Below are 14,572 nucleotides of genomic sequence, written 5' to 3'. Positions count from 1 at the left end.
GTGTAGCCAAAGTGCTGTTCTTCTAGTTAAACTCAAAGGGAAGGGAATAGGGACATCACCCTGTGCTGCTGTTTTAATCTGTTTTACAATTGCTGTGATTATCATTACCCCAGTTCCACCCTGTTGTAGATCCACTTCCCTTCCTCCATCCAGTAGGTAGGTCTGCCTTTCCCTCAGGCCAGTGACATCCCCTTTTCCTTGTTATTACTCTCCCTGGTACATTAAAGAAAGAGAAAAAACAGCTTGAGCAGAAACAGCAGCCTAATGATGCAGAAAATGGTGTTTTTCCCCTCAGAACAGCCATTTCTGTTCCTCCCTTCCTGCTGCAGTAGGAAAGAGCAAATGGGGAAACCAGAGCTGCTTCTAACCAGCTCCACAGAGACACTCACACTAGTACTTGCAGATGCTGCTCCAAAAGCCCCTCTGAGGCTGAGGGGCAGGTAAAGGTACAATTCAGGGCTGAAATGCTGCTCTCTGAAGTGAAGCTGTAGCTCTAAAACACGGGTGTAACCAACAGCATCCACTGTTCCTTGCTACCTGGCACCAAGGACTCCTGCCTGGCACCACCAGCTCTCACGCCAGTGCTCAAGTATCTGAGGGCATCACCTCTCCCTGAATCCTCATTCTACCCGTTGTTGTGGAGCACTAATGCAGGATCAGCTCCCTGGGTGTGGCTTCAAAAGCTGTAACAAAAGGAAAGATACTGACAAGAGCTGTCAAGTAACAGCCCAGAGCATCACTGAACCTGCTCAGATGTACTGAATTCCAGCTGTTCCTCTCCCTGTAGCTGCCCATCACCAAACTCTCTGCATAGGTCTTCACCCTCCATTCTCCACACCCACTCAAGAGCTCCCTGTGGCAGAACATGTTCCTGGTTCCAGGTAACCCCCTCTGAACAGAAACAGGCCTGGGACTGTCACACCACCCCCTCACTGGCAGAGCAGCTCTCCTCAGTGCTTGGAAGGTAATTGAGCCCCTCTCCCTTCTCCTTTAAGACCACTTTGCTCCAGCCCAGCTAGTTCAAATGTCCCCACAGCCTCCAGGGCAAGTAAAACGTGGTCAAATCAATGTACAAGAATATCACCATCACTTCAGCTTACAAGGAACAAAAAACAACCAACCTTAAAACAACATCATTAATTTTCTCACTCTAGAGTCCTAAAACCATCAAGATTAAACAGGTTATGACTGGAAAAGCAGTCAAAGTGTCTCTTTAGAAAAGAACTGGTAGGGTCTTAGATCACAGCTACACTGACATTTGCTTTCAGGCTGACCTTTTCTTACATGTCTCCATCACACATTGAGCCTTGGTACCTTCAACAGTTTGTTGATCTCTTTGAGAGCTACAACAGAACAACCCAACTTCCCTGCAGAGTGTCTGTCCTCCAGCTGGAGCCAGGGCCTCCCCTGCCACTGTAACAGGCAGAGCAGGAGCTTGGACCTGTGCACAGAGCAAACTGTGCCTGGTCCACACATCACGTGCAGAAGAATAATTCCTGAGGAGTATTTGATAGTGATAGTTAACATCTCCCATGAGTTCCCCAGCATGAGAGGGAGTGGGTGTGGGAAAGCCAAGGGAATCAACCTGTGATGATAATCACTGCAAACAGTATCTAGGTTGTCACTTACAAGCCACAGCTCCAGGTGACACAGCAGAACTGCTACACAGGAGGTGCAGGATTGGTGCTGCCCAGTACAAACCCACAAACCCAGCTGCTGTCTATAAACGTTTTAATATCAGTATAAATAGGGCACAGTTACAAAAAACTGCAAGACTGGAGCAATGGAACTTTCGACTTAAAAACGCTGAGCTCTTGAGAAACAACACCCACCAGACAGACTGCAGGAGGAGGGGAGGTGTGAGCACACACACACACACCATCTCGCCTGGAACCATTCCGTACAAAAATAGCAGTAGAAAGATGGTCTCTGAATTGCTGGCTGATCCCTTGGTTGTGCCTCAGCTGGGCTCTGACTGCAGGGGAGAGGCAGACTGCACCTTGTTGAAAGAGCAGAGTTAATGCCCAGCGGACAGTTTGTCTCCTCTCTCCCTTCAGCCACAGCTTCCCCAGCTGAGGAACAAGCTATAAAAATAAAGGTTCTGACTGTTCAGCACTCATACCCAGCCAGGATGCTCTGGCAGAGGGAGCAGGGCTGTGCACGGGGGCTGGTCACTGGGAGCTGCTCTCAGCTCTCCTTACATTCACTGGGTTGCAGGAGTTGAAGGGGAAGCTGCTGCCACAGCTGGGGCTGCACCCTGTCCACACCCACCTCCCTCCCCTCCTGCTCTGCCCAGGGTGATGCCTTCTGGGGTGGACGTGACTCCCTCTGTGCAAGCCCTGGGAAGGGGGGCAGGGCAGGGCAGGATCTATCTCTGCACGTGCCGGACAAAGGCCTGCACCAGCTGGAACAAAGGCTCCTGCCCCTCGGGACCCAGCTTGGAGGCAGACTTTCCTTGGGGGGAGGGAAGGACCCCACTGGCAGGTGAAGAAGGACCACCACGGCGGAAGTAACGAGACAGGCTGGAGAGCAGTGTACTCTGAAAGGAGAAGCATGGAACAAGTCAGCTTCTTTCAGGAAAGCTGGGGAGGGACTTTTGACAAGGGCTTGTAGTGAGAGGACAAAGGGGAATGGATTAAAACTGGGAGAGGGGACATTTAGGTTAGACACGAAGAAGAAATTCTTTGCTGTGAGGGTGGTGAGACACTGGAACAGGTTGCCCAGGGAAGCTGTGGAAGCCCCATTCCTGGAAGTGCTCAAGGGAAGGTTGGATGGGGCTCTGAGCAACACGGTCAAGTGCAACACCCCCCATGCAGGGGGTTGGAACTAGTTGATCTTTAAGGTCCCTTCCAACCCAAACCATTCTATGATTCAAACACATCCCCTCTCCCTCCCCACACCAGGTGGCCGTGGCACAGGCACCAGTAGGTGCATCCCAAGGTGCCTCTGGCTGCTGACCCACCCTGGGGAAGGGGCTCTACGGGGCAGCCAAGGACAAAATGACCTCCTCCCACGAGCCACATTGGCAGTGGAGAGCAAGGGAGGATGGTCCAAGCTGCTTACCAGCTCAGAGCTGAGCTCCTGCTTCATCCGCTGCTTATCCCGGGGATGCACAGCTGGGTCTCGCAGGTACCGCACGGCCTGGGAGATGAGCAGGTAGAAACAGTTCTCCATTGTAAACATCAGCAGAGACCTATGCCAGGAAACACACATCAGCAGGAGCCAAAAAGGTCAGCACACACCAGGTTCAAGGGCAAAGAGTCTTAGAAAGGTTTCACACTGTTCACAAATCTATGGTCTGCAGAGCAGAAACCCCTGCTGGCCATCAGGGAAGTCTGATTTAAATGTAGTGGTAAATATGCATCCAACAACTCTTGACCTGCATCTTCAGTGGTTGGGATGGCTTCAAACACCCTCCCCCCAAAACCCCTGCTTGCTTTTGAAAGCTTCTTGTGGGCTATCTGAACTGCTTGGACTGGGAGTGCACAGCTCTGAAGCTTCACAGATACCTCTACACCTCAGCTCTGCTCTGAGGAGCATCAGGCTCTGCTCCTTGGCCACAACCAACCAAAGAGCTTCAAACTTACTTGAGGGTTTTAGTTCCCTCTTGCATATTCAGCCCTGCAGCCTGAGGGAAAGGTTCCTTCTTCTTGTCCAGCTGAAGGGGAAAAAAAAAAAGACAGGCATTAGAGACAGGAGATGCAAATACTGCTGCTCTTCAAATACCAGTTGAATGAGTGCTCTGAGGTCACTGCCACTGGTGTGCTCTCCCAGAGCAGCTCCTACCTCTCCCAGCATGTTTAGGGCCACGTTGACTGTGGCAAGGAGGGTCCCAAAGGAAGGTGCAACATCTGAATCAAAGGCTGGAGTGGTGAAACTCAAAACAAAGAGCACATTGTACTCAGCAAGGTCCAGTGACTGTGGGGAAACAGAAAGAGGAGTGAGTGGCCCCAGGCCATGACTGTGCCATTGTCATAGTAACAGGAACACCTAGTCCCTGTATCACATTTTTTGGGTGGAGAACTAAAAGCACTGAGATCAATGCCCAAATCTCAGGTAAAGGAGCAGCAGAGGGTTCTGGATAGCAGTGCACAATCAGACTACAGGCCTCTCCTCACATCGATGAACCTCCAACTCCCAGGCCACACAGTTTGCCACCAAGTGGCAAGCTAAAGCAATGATTGTTTCCAACCACCCAGGTGCAGAGGAGAAGGAAGTTAACTATCCAGAAGTTACCAGCAGGACACTGCCAGAACAAAGGCTTAAACCTTCCTTTTGTGAACTTGGAGACCAGCCACTTGGCCACACAGATAACAACAGGATGTCTTTTCAGAAGAGTGAGGCACAAACCCAGCTGAGTTCTTAGTCTGCCCCAGCAGGGTTCCACAACCACAGCTTTGTGCAGGTCACACCAAGCTCAGCCTTCCCTGCACATGGAGCAGCACCTGATTCCTGAGGGGAATCCCTTGTGTCCTGCCTTCCCACTCCGTGTGGCACAAGAGCAGACAGAGCTGTGGTGGGGCCACTGCCTCCAGCAGGACAGACAGACTGTGCCTCCCTGCAGACCCAGAACACCACCCGAAATGCTGGACACACCCCTAGGGCAGGGAGCTGCATCCCTCCTCCTCCTTCTCCTCTACCTGATCCAGGAGGATCTGGCAAACATCAGGGGTGAAGTGGCGCAGGGCAGCAAGGGACTTGCTGAGGATTTTCAGGAGGCTGTACTGAACTGTGAGCAGGGCCTTCTGCTCTGCTGCCTCTGACTCAGGGCTGGGATGCTTGGAAGAGGCCTGGGGATTCCTCTGCACTCGTGGAGTCACACTTGATGGAAGGGAATCACCATTTTTTGTCTGTGGAGAAAGGCAGAAAGAAAGTCTTGAATGCTGGTGTGATTGTTCTGGGCTCCTTCCAGGATTTGGGAAAAAAAAAAGCAAAGCTGTGAACAAAAGGAATGAGGAAATAAGGCACCCAAAGTCTGGTAGAAGCATAAGAATCTGCACTTGGTGTGCATCAGGGGAAGAACTGCATTGCAGGGAGGCAGCTGCAGAGGCTATTTAGATTCCACATTCTGGAAAAACAATCTCTAACCAACACCCCAAGCCTCAGCCATGCTGACAGAACACATCACTGGCAATGCATCATCTCCACCTCCTGAGTCTAAGGGTTCCCCCAAGAACAAGAGCTTCCCCTCTTCAATAAATCAAATCAGATCAAGGACACCAGGTCAAGAGTGGCTTAACTAATGGCACTACAGAGCACTACAGCAATGCAGCTTTCTGGCTGCAGCGTGGGCAGCTACAGTGACAACAGCACCATCCAGACACAGGCTCCTCCAGGACTGGCTTCACACAATCCAGAGATGTGAGAGTCCAGATCACTCTTGCCCCATTTTTTTACTTATGGAGCAAAACTGATGACTGGCAATAATCAGGATGACTGACAATTGATTCAATATCCAAGAGCCTGGATACTGAATGATGTTTGCCTTTTACCAGGGAGCACAGGCATGCAGCACTTCTCACTCCCAGTGTGGCTCCCAGTGTCCATCCTCACCTGCAGGTAGTGCTGGAGCATTTTGCGGCTGTGCAGGAGGGAGGTACAGGCCTGACACAGGTAACACAGATTCACCTGGAATAAATAAAGTGAGGGAGAAATCTCTTAAAGCTCAAAACTTATCCATCCACTGCCACTGGTGGAAGCTAGAAAATCCAGTTAAACACAACACTGATCAGAAAGGATCAATGCAGACTCAGTTTCCAGGTATGTTTCTGGACTCTGCTGGCACTGAGAACTGAAAGCAAGACCCTGAATCCCCCAAGTTATTTTTCCAAGCTGCCGTCTGTCTATCCCAAACAGTTCTCTTTCCTCAATCAATTCAGACAAGCTACTGACATACACTTAAATGACCTCAGCAATAGCTCCTACTAGAAGAACTGCAATAAAAAGGTGATCCAGCAGTTTTCTCTTAACACGTGCAAATCCCTGCACTCCAAGGCAATCTATTACTCACAGCAGTACCCTGCTTCCTACCTGCATGTCCCTCATCAGCTGTGGAAGGTGGAAGTGCCACTCCTTTGTAAAATTTGAGAGCTGAAGAATGAAGCCAACAGTGTGATCAGCCTCTTCCAGACAGGCCAGGCTCTGAACTGTCCGTACCGCGTTCAGGCACTGGGGAGAGAGAAGTGAATTGAGATGATTAGAGTTCAACCACAAACAGCCCATTCCCTCCTCTAGGAGAAAAAGCTGAAGATGCAGAGGGTCTGTTCTTCAGGAGGGAAAATGCATCCATGAAAGTAGCTGCACAGCATGTGGGTCAGACTCAGAGCACTTTACATTCTAAGGCAGAGGTCAATGCATTCCACGAGCTGTGCTGCCACCTGAGAAGACATCTCTCTGCCTAGGGAGCATGCCCATCAACAGGGAACTCAGCACCTCTGTGCCTACAGCACTCTGCAGCACATCTGCACTGACCCAGTCCAGCCAGTACAGGTGTTTCAGTTTGGCAGGACACAAGAGCTTGCTGACCTGGATGGTGACTGAACCCTCACCACAGCACTTTCACTATCTGAGCAGGGCTGAGCTGCAGCCACCTCCAAGAACACTCTCCTCTTCCTCTTTCCAGAGCAGAGAGGCACAAAGTGAGTTCCTATCGAACTCTCTGTGTTGAGCAGGCACATTAAACACCTGCAGCAAAGTAATAACCCCAGGAGTGAACAGGATAAACATGTGACTGCTCAGCTCTAACAAGCACCATAACAACCATCCCTGCCTGTGTGGTCTGTATGTTCTGCATCCTCCTCCTCCCACTAGTGAATTATTCCCACTGCAAACCTTCCTGGGGCAGGAGCCTCTTCTCGGTGCTTCTGCACTTCCTGACACGTTTCCCTGGCTATTGCCACAGAGAAGCCAAGCAAACCATCCCAGAGGAGGTATGTGACACACCTGAAGAATCCTCTCCTGGTGGACACCAACAAAGTCCAGCGCCTCTGTCAGGAAGTTGTACCTCAGGGTTTTGAGGAGACGTTCCATCAGGGACATGGAGAGACGATAGACCCCCGGCCAGGAGGGGGCATCCAGGGACTTCCGAGACGAAGCAGATGTCTGAACAAGTCAGACACAAATATAAATGAGTTATTTACACTGCTGCTCAGTGTGGCACCCACCACAAACCCTCCATGACATTTTGGAAGTCTCCAGGCTCTGGGGCTGGCTGCTCTCCCTCCCAGACCAGGAGGGCTCTGCTCCAGCCAGAAGCTCTCCTGGTGCATTCCCACCCACCAGAGGTGGCACCCACCTGAATGGCTCCGTTGGTGCTGAGCTGGTACACGCTCAGGAGGGGCAGGCAGACACTCTGAGTGACACCAGCTCCAGCCACTGCTGCTGCTCCCTGCAAGTCACACAACAAACTGCTGTTAAAATCTGCACCTCTCCCCTCTCTGAGACTGAAGAGACTCTCTTTGCATTAGATGTTTCTGTCCTTCACACTGTCACACACATACAGATTCACAGACTAGTCTGGGCTGAAAGGGACCTTAAAGATCATCCAGTTCCAACCCCCTTCATGGGCAGGGACACCTCCCACCAGCCCAGGTTGCTCCAAGCCCCATCCAACCTGCCCTTCAACACTGCCAGGGATGGGGCAGCCACAGCTTCTCTGGGCAACCTGGGCCACCCTTTTAGAGAACTTTCACCTAAACACACTTCTATGTTAAGAATTCAGTATCAGGAAAAGAAACACTGTTTATCCAGTAAAATCTAACCTGCATCACTGTACTATGAATTCCATTTCCATATCACCTGCTTTGATATGAAATCCTTGAAGAAGGCTGGCTTTGGGATGACCCTGCTTTCACCTAAAGCCCCTCACCAAGTTGAATTTGTAATAGATAAATAATGCTTTATTGCAACTAAAGAGAAAGCCAGTTCCAACACTCAGTGCTGTTTTAACTAGGGGGGATGATCTGCATTGCCGAAGAACAGATTTGGTGACTGTGCCTGCTCTGAACTCCAGGTCTGCTCTGACTGGCTCAGCTCTTCCATCCAAGACATCCCACTATGGACAAGAACAAGGCAAACCAGGCAGGCACACACACAGGACCTTGCCAGCCTCTAAAAAACCCCTTTTATCTACAGATCATTGTTCAGCTGCATTGCAGACAGAATAATGAGATATACAGTTCCTATTAAAAATGTATAACTATATGCTCTCATTTCTCTGCACCTCTCACCTGTTGAGTCCTTGCCAAGGTCAGCAGTAAATGTAAGGAGGCCTCTGTGAAGTGAAGGTTTTGTTTAACTCTCAGACTGATCTCCAATGCAGTAAAGATAGTTGGAAGCACAGGGACCTTCCTAGTGATCTGTAGCCAATAGTCTCCATCTTCATCCACCTCACAGAGCTCTTTAGCTAGATGCAGACCCAGAACACACACCTGCAAAGACAAGGAAAGGAAGACAAGGTACAGGCTTGACATGGGTACCCAGAAAATCTTGAAAGCATTTACTAACACCACCTAAAGTTCAACCATTCTCGGAGTCATAAATTAAGGCACCTGGTATCCCTCACACTACACTCTGCACACTTCCTGGCTGTACCAGCAATTGTGACAATGTTTTTTAGGACAGATCTGAAAGGGAGGCAGCCAGAGCCAATTTCCCAGACTGATGCATGCACAGAAGACACAAGAGTAATTCTGAAATAGGAACTGCCAAAAACTCCTTTGCAGGCAGCAGGCTGCAAGGGAAAGTTGTTCCAAGCATGCCCAGAACTTTTGTTTAGAGAAGAAAGGTGGCTGCAGAGCAGATGAACCCTTACCCCATCTCTCTGGTCCTTGTGCTTGGCTCGGGAGGCATCATCTGTTTCCATGCTGTCCTTGTCCTCTGCAGCATCTCCCAAGGTCAGGCTGTGCCTGGTCTGATCAAAGAGAGCAACCACCTCATCCTGGAGTGTCTCACACACACTCAGCACCAGCTGGGAGTACTGTGGGATCTCGTTCACTGTGACACACACACAGGAAGACAACAGTTAACACACAGCCCTTCTACTTAGCTTTCCAGTTTAAGTGGTAACATGACTGGGCCACACTTCTTGGAGTTAGTACTGATTCTGTTTTCAAAACCTACAAAACAGAACATGAGGAACTGTGACTCAGTTGGATGATGATGTCTAGGAGGATATGTGGTAAGAGATTAGATGGTCATCTAGGTAACAAAAACATGGGAGTTTCACCAAAAAGTCCTATAAACTCCTGACACAAGGCACAAAGCAAGCACTACTATGGACACAACTGCTCACTACAGCATTTCCTGCCCACGTCTCCAGGTTGCTGGCTCTGGCCCATGCAGATTGGGTGCAATCTATGTTCTATGAGTCTGTATAAATACTACATTCTTATCAAAACCATTATAATAAATTGCACCACCTTTTACCAGCATGACTGGAAACTCAAAATCAACAGCAAAGAAAAGCATTTAAAAACAACACAGTCCTTCACTTTCTCTTTATTTTCCAAAAGCTCTGGGCCCACAAGGACCACACAGAAAGGTAAGATGAGACACTTCTCAACACCCCAGCTGCCTTTTTATGGTTTGTACAGAGAAATACTGTCCAAATTCCACTGAGGGTCTCCAAGTGCTACTGCAATGCAAGATGCTCCACCAATCTCCTTTTCCTGGTTTGTAACAAAATGTACCCTCAGAAGATTTTCTTGTGTTTGGGTTCTCTGTTACCTCTAACTAGAAATTCCTGTCAAAATTTCAGCTCTACAGTCACTCTGTGAGATGACATTAATAGGGTGTCCCTCCCACACCTCCTGAGCTATTTTCAGAAACTAAAGGGAACCCTCTCTTGTCCCTATCAGACACAGAGGTTGTTGCTGGGGAAAGACATGAGAAGGGAAGATGTACACACAGAATGATAAAACTCATCTCCTTCCAAAACTAGCTAAAACAAGTAAGAAAAAGAGCAGAGCAATCCCACAGGTTGGTGACTGCATTCAGCATCTCCTGAACTCCTACTAACACCACATGCATTTTTATCTTGGAAACACTGAATTGTCAAGGGGTGCCAGGGCAGCCCTGCTCTTGACACTTGACACCACCTCACCTTTCATCTCCTTCATTTGCAGCACAGTGATAAGAGCTGAGAACACTTTGGCTTTGGTTTTCTCCATCATCTGCTGATCTGCCTGTAGCACTCCCTCCAGAATCTGCGTCAAGGAGTTTATGATTTTATCCACAGAACCCAACTCGCTGACAACAAAAAGGGGAGAGCTCTTCAGATTAGACAAGATCCCTCAGTAAATATACTGGCTTGACTCAGCTGCGTGTAGCTTCAGTTCTATGATCCACACAAACAAAAGCCATTCTGCCAAGTAAAGTTTAAGTCACCACCTGGATCTCACTCAAGACATTCCACAGTACAGTGAGAATGCAGGACTGACTATCACAAAACCTTTTCTGATGCACTTTTCACCAGCAAGCAGGAAGCCAAACATACATGTGTTACTACATTTCAGCAACAACCTACAGACACCCCAAAAAGATAATTTTATTATAAGGCTTCAGTTTCCTCCCCAGATCCCTACAGGAATTTCACTAGAGCAAAACCCTTAAAACAGAATCTCCCAAGTTTTTATATTTAGCAGCTACTAATAATTATCCACATCAAATACCTACCTCTTCCACTGTTTGAGCAGGATCAGAAGCAGGGTGCATAGCATAGACCCCAGCTGCAGGCAGGAGACTGACATGGGAACTAGGAGCTAGGAAGGAATATTGCAAGAGTCACAATTGCAACAGTCACTAAAGTGAGAAGTCACTTTAAGAGTCACTAAAGAAAGAACACTTAAATCCCCAGCACCACCCAATGACCAGGTTTGCTCTCCAGCAGCTGGCAGCACTGAAGGAACCAGAGTCAGGACCCTCTGCACGGTCACCCAGTGATGACAAGAATAACAAATACAAAATATTTACAAGCAGCTCATCAATTCAGGAAGGGAGACTGAGTTTCAAACCAGTTTCACAGGATGTAAAAAAGCCTAAGGTGGCAAGCAGCTGCAGACAAAGAACTCCTCATAGCACAAAGATGATAAGCAACTGGGGAATTAAAGAACTGACAGGACACAGCACCTACCAAAGCCTTGGTCCCACTTAGAATATCCAGAAACAACTGCTGATGAACTGCAGAGTCAGTCAGATGCATTATATCTGCCTGAGATCAGAGACAAGACAGAGATCAATCAAGCATAACAAAAGATGCAACTTCTTAGCAGTCTAACATCAGCCTACTGTCTTAATTTGTTACTCTAAGACTTCACCAAGTTTTATAGCTTCTGGATAAGGCAGTTGTACAGAAATCACTGAAGTGTTCTACTAACAGTTGACAAAAACTTGGCAATGGCTTATTTCCTTAATGGTGCATCCCTGCCTCACTTGACTGAGCAAAACTTCTTCAGGATTACAGAATTACTTAAAATTGCTAAAAAAACTATTTACCACCTCCCTCCTCTGCTCAGACAGACAATATGCTCATTTTGATCCAAAAAATGATCTAATCTCTTGAACTGTGCTCGTGCCCAGCTTGTGTTGCAAGCATATATACAAGAAAATTGAAAGGAAATTCTTCAGTATGATTTGGCTGACCCTGAAAAAATGATCTTGATTCAAAATGTTTATGTGAGATGATAGTGAAAGGTAAGAGAGAGTTCTTACATGGCTAGTAGAGATTATCAGCAGCATCCTCCAGGCTGAGATGAGCAGTTGATATTCAGTCATGGAGGCACAGCTGCTCCCCTCTGTCTCTGCCACGTGAAATGCCAGTGACTTCACATATTCTGACCAGTAAGCAAAACGCTTTTTGGTGGAGAAATTCTTCAGTGTGTCTTTCAGGGACTGATCCAGTGAGCCCCTGACCAAACCAAGAGGAGAAGTTATCTTCACATATTCTTTGGTCAGAAGTTACACTTCTTCTGAGACGCAGGCCAAGGACACAGCTTGCAAGTCAAGGTTATTCCACATATTAGACCTGTGCAGGGAATCCCACTTTTTGCATCAAATGCGAAGGGAAAACGTGACCCCTGAAGAAAATCTGTGATTTTTTTTCTGTTTTAAGCAGAGATTCTAGTTAATCCTGACTTCTTAACATATTACAGGGCCGTTATTATCAGGAAAAGAAAATGAGTGGGAGAAAACATCTGCCATGTCACTCAGCAGTCACTACAGTACATGTACTTAGCTTAGTTTACAAACAGCTTTAATAAACATTCTCATTCCAGGATACAAGGAAAATACTAACACTAACATTCTCACCTACAGGCTGCAGAAAGACTGTGATATCTCTTTCTGCAATTGGTGGTTACAAGATCTCAAATGTCCCTCTGTGACTCGTTTATAAATCATTGCTCCTCCCCCATTTTCACAGGATTACAAGTACTTTTTCCCTTAGAGCCTGCGTGGTCTATCAAGATTTCACACACAGAGTTTAGGTAATTAAATAGTACAGGGATGAAGGAGAGACCACCAAAGACTCACTTGACAACATAGTAGATCTCCAAACAGATGATTTTCATGATTAAGGCACAGGTATCCAAAACACTGAGCTATAAAGACAAAAAAAAATAAGGAAAATCATAGAATCATAGGATGCCAGGCTGGAAGGGACCCTCAAGGATCATCTGGTCCAACCTTTCCAGGTACTACAATAGTTTACATGAGCTGGCTCAGCACCCTGTCAAGCTAGGACTTAAAACTGTCCAATGTGGGGGAATCTACCACTTCCCCTGGGAGACTATTCCAATGTTGGATTGCCCTCATGGTGAAAAATTTACCTCTTGTGTCCAATCAGAATCTCCCCAGGAGCAACTTGTGCCCATCACCCCTCATCTTTTCATGTGACTCCTTGAAAATTGGGAGTCTCCACCTTCGTGGTAGCCACCCTTGAAGTACTGGAACATGGCTGTGCAGGGTAAGTGGAATTCTGATTTATCCCCACTCATCCACTTGCAGTGACTGATACTGCAGTTTTGCAGATTTGTTTCTCCCACAACAGCAATAATTAGGTCATTTGACCATGGACTGGTAATAAACAGAAAAGAATGTTGTGTTCAAAGCACAGGATCTTCATTATGAAGGGGAAAACTCCCACAGAAATGAAGAGTAACAAGAAACAAATCAATTCCTCTGTGACACCAGTCAGCCTGCGCTATGCAATAAAACCCCCAAAGCTTATTTTGCCAAACAGCACACAAGGTGTGTGGATACACTATAGAGAAACTGTTACCACTGGGTAACATCTATTTTTGTTTCATATGTGAATAAAGAGCAGAGAATTTAAAAAGACAGTTCATGGCTGCACAGCCTCTGCAAAGCCAGGAAGCATTCACTTAATCTCCTGCTTGTGTTTAAAGCACTTGATCATATTTCCTTTTAGAAAGCTGCAGGCAGAGGGAAGAGGCACCTACATCAATTAGAAACCTTTTCTGAGAAGTACTCCCTTCATTTTGTTTGGATGTAACTCACCTCTGATGATTCTGAAGGAGGAGGAAGGGTCCCAAAGAGAGGATTGGTTAAATTTTCCCAAAACTTTGGCCTAGAAGATATATACAGAACCAGTATCAGTTACCCACACCCTGCCATGTGTCTGGCAGCATTTTGACTGTTTCAAACTTTATAGAAAATATGCTTTGGTAAACACAGAATCACAGATGCTAGAAAAGGCCTCTGAGATTATAAAGTCCAGCCTATGACTTAACACCACCATGTCAACCAGACCATGGCACTAAGTGCTACATCCAGTCTTCCCTTACACACCTCCAGGGATGGTGACTCCACCACCTCCCTGGGCAGTCCATTCCAGCGTCTGATTACCCTTTCCATGAGGAAGTACTTCCTAATATCTAACCTAAACCTCCCCTGGTGCAGCTTCAGGCCAGGACCTCTCATCCTGTCACTGGCTGCCTGGGAGATGAGCCAACCCCACCTGACTCCAACCTCCCTTCAGGTGGCTATAAAGAGTGAGAAGGTCTCCCCTGAGTCTCCTCTTCCACAGCTGACGTATAAGCTTCTATACAAGCTTGCATAGCTTTGTATAAAAGAAACAGAATGAAACAGACTTGTTTCTGAACAAGCATATACAGGTTTCTCATCTTCCCTCGTCCAAAGGCTGCACACACAGATTAAGACGCAAACGACCCCAAAAACTCCGATGAACTAAAGAAATAGTGGTTTTGGGAGGAAAAAAAAAATGCAAGCAATCAAAATGGATTGCAGCAAAGGCAGAACTCACTTAGTCCTGAGAACCAGCATGGCGCTGTCCCGCCGGTCCTGCCACAGGGCCTGCAGGAAGGCGATGGCAGCGCGGTGCAGCAAGGGGGGGCACCAGTACCGCTCCTGAGGCTTGGAGTCTATCAGCTCCAGGACTACCTGCAGGCAACTCCACTCCCCTAAGCTGAATTCCTAAAGGAAAAGGAAACCAAGAGAGGTTACATGGCCACAGAATCAATAAGGGGGCATTGTGAAAGCAGAATGTGCTCGGTGCCACTCGAACAACATGCAGAGAAATCAGTCTCGAGCTGGG

At 47.6% G+C, this 14,572-nt stretch overlaps 1 protein-coding gene across 1 annotated transcript in view; it reads right to left on the bottom strand.

Moving 5' to 3' along the window:
- Nucleotides 1-1,717: 1,717 nt before the first annotated feature.
- Nucleotides 1,718-14,572, bottom strand: part of NUP188 (nucleoporin 188) — a 30,162-nt gene continuing 17,307 nt past the window's right edge. The window contains exons 27-44 of the mRNA XM_051636235.1: nucleotides 14,282-14,451; nucleotides 13,516-13,585; nucleotides 12,529-12,596; nucleotides 11,710-11,905; nucleotides 11,132-11,209; nucleotides 10,675-10,760; nucleotides 10,103-10,248; nucleotides 8,813-8,994; nucleotides 8,229-8,429; nucleotides 7,295-7,387; nucleotides 6,943-7,101; nucleotides 6,031-6,168; nucleotides 5,554-5,628; nucleotides 4,641-4,850; nucleotides 3,787-3,918; nucleotides 3,588-3,658; nucleotides 3,064-3,193; nucleotides 1,718-2,539 (exon numbers count right to left, since the gene is read on the bottom strand). Of these exons, the coding sequence (XP_051492195.1) occupies nucleotides 2,369-2,539; nucleotides 3,064-3,193; nucleotides 3,588-3,658; nucleotides 3,787-3,918; nucleotides 4,641-4,850; nucleotides 5,554-5,628; nucleotides 6,031-6,168; nucleotides 6,943-7,101; nucleotides 7,295-7,387; nucleotides 8,229-8,429; nucleotides 8,813-8,994; nucleotides 10,103-10,248; nucleotides 10,675-10,760; nucleotides 11,132-11,209; nucleotides 11,710-11,905; nucleotides 12,529-12,596; nucleotides 13,516-13,585; nucleotides 14,282-14,451 (2,376 nt within the window). The 3' untranslated portion in view covers nucleotides 1,718-2,368. The remainder of the gene's footprint in view (nucleotides 2,540-3,063; nucleotides 3,194-3,587; nucleotides 3,659-3,786; nucleotides 3,919-4,640; nucleotides 4,851-5,553; nucleotides 5,629-6,030; nucleotides 6,169-6,942; nucleotides 7,102-7,294; nucleotides 7,388-8,228; nucleotides 8,430-8,812; nucleotides 8,995-10,102; nucleotides 10,249-10,674; nucleotides 10,761-11,131; nucleotides 11,210-11,709; nucleotides 11,906-12,528; nucleotides 12,597-13,515; nucleotides 13,586-14,281; nucleotides 14,452-14,572) is intronic.

This window comes from Apus apus, chromosome 19 (genome assembly GCF_020740795.1).
Source record: "Apus apus isolate bApuApu2 chromosome 19, bApuApu2.pri.cur, whole genome shotgun sequence".
NCBI classification, from domain to species: domain Eukaryota; kingdom Metazoa; phylum Chordata; class Aves; order Apodiformes; family Apodidae; genus Apus; species Apus apus.
This window is presented reverse-complemented; position numbering and strand designations above follow the sequence as displayed.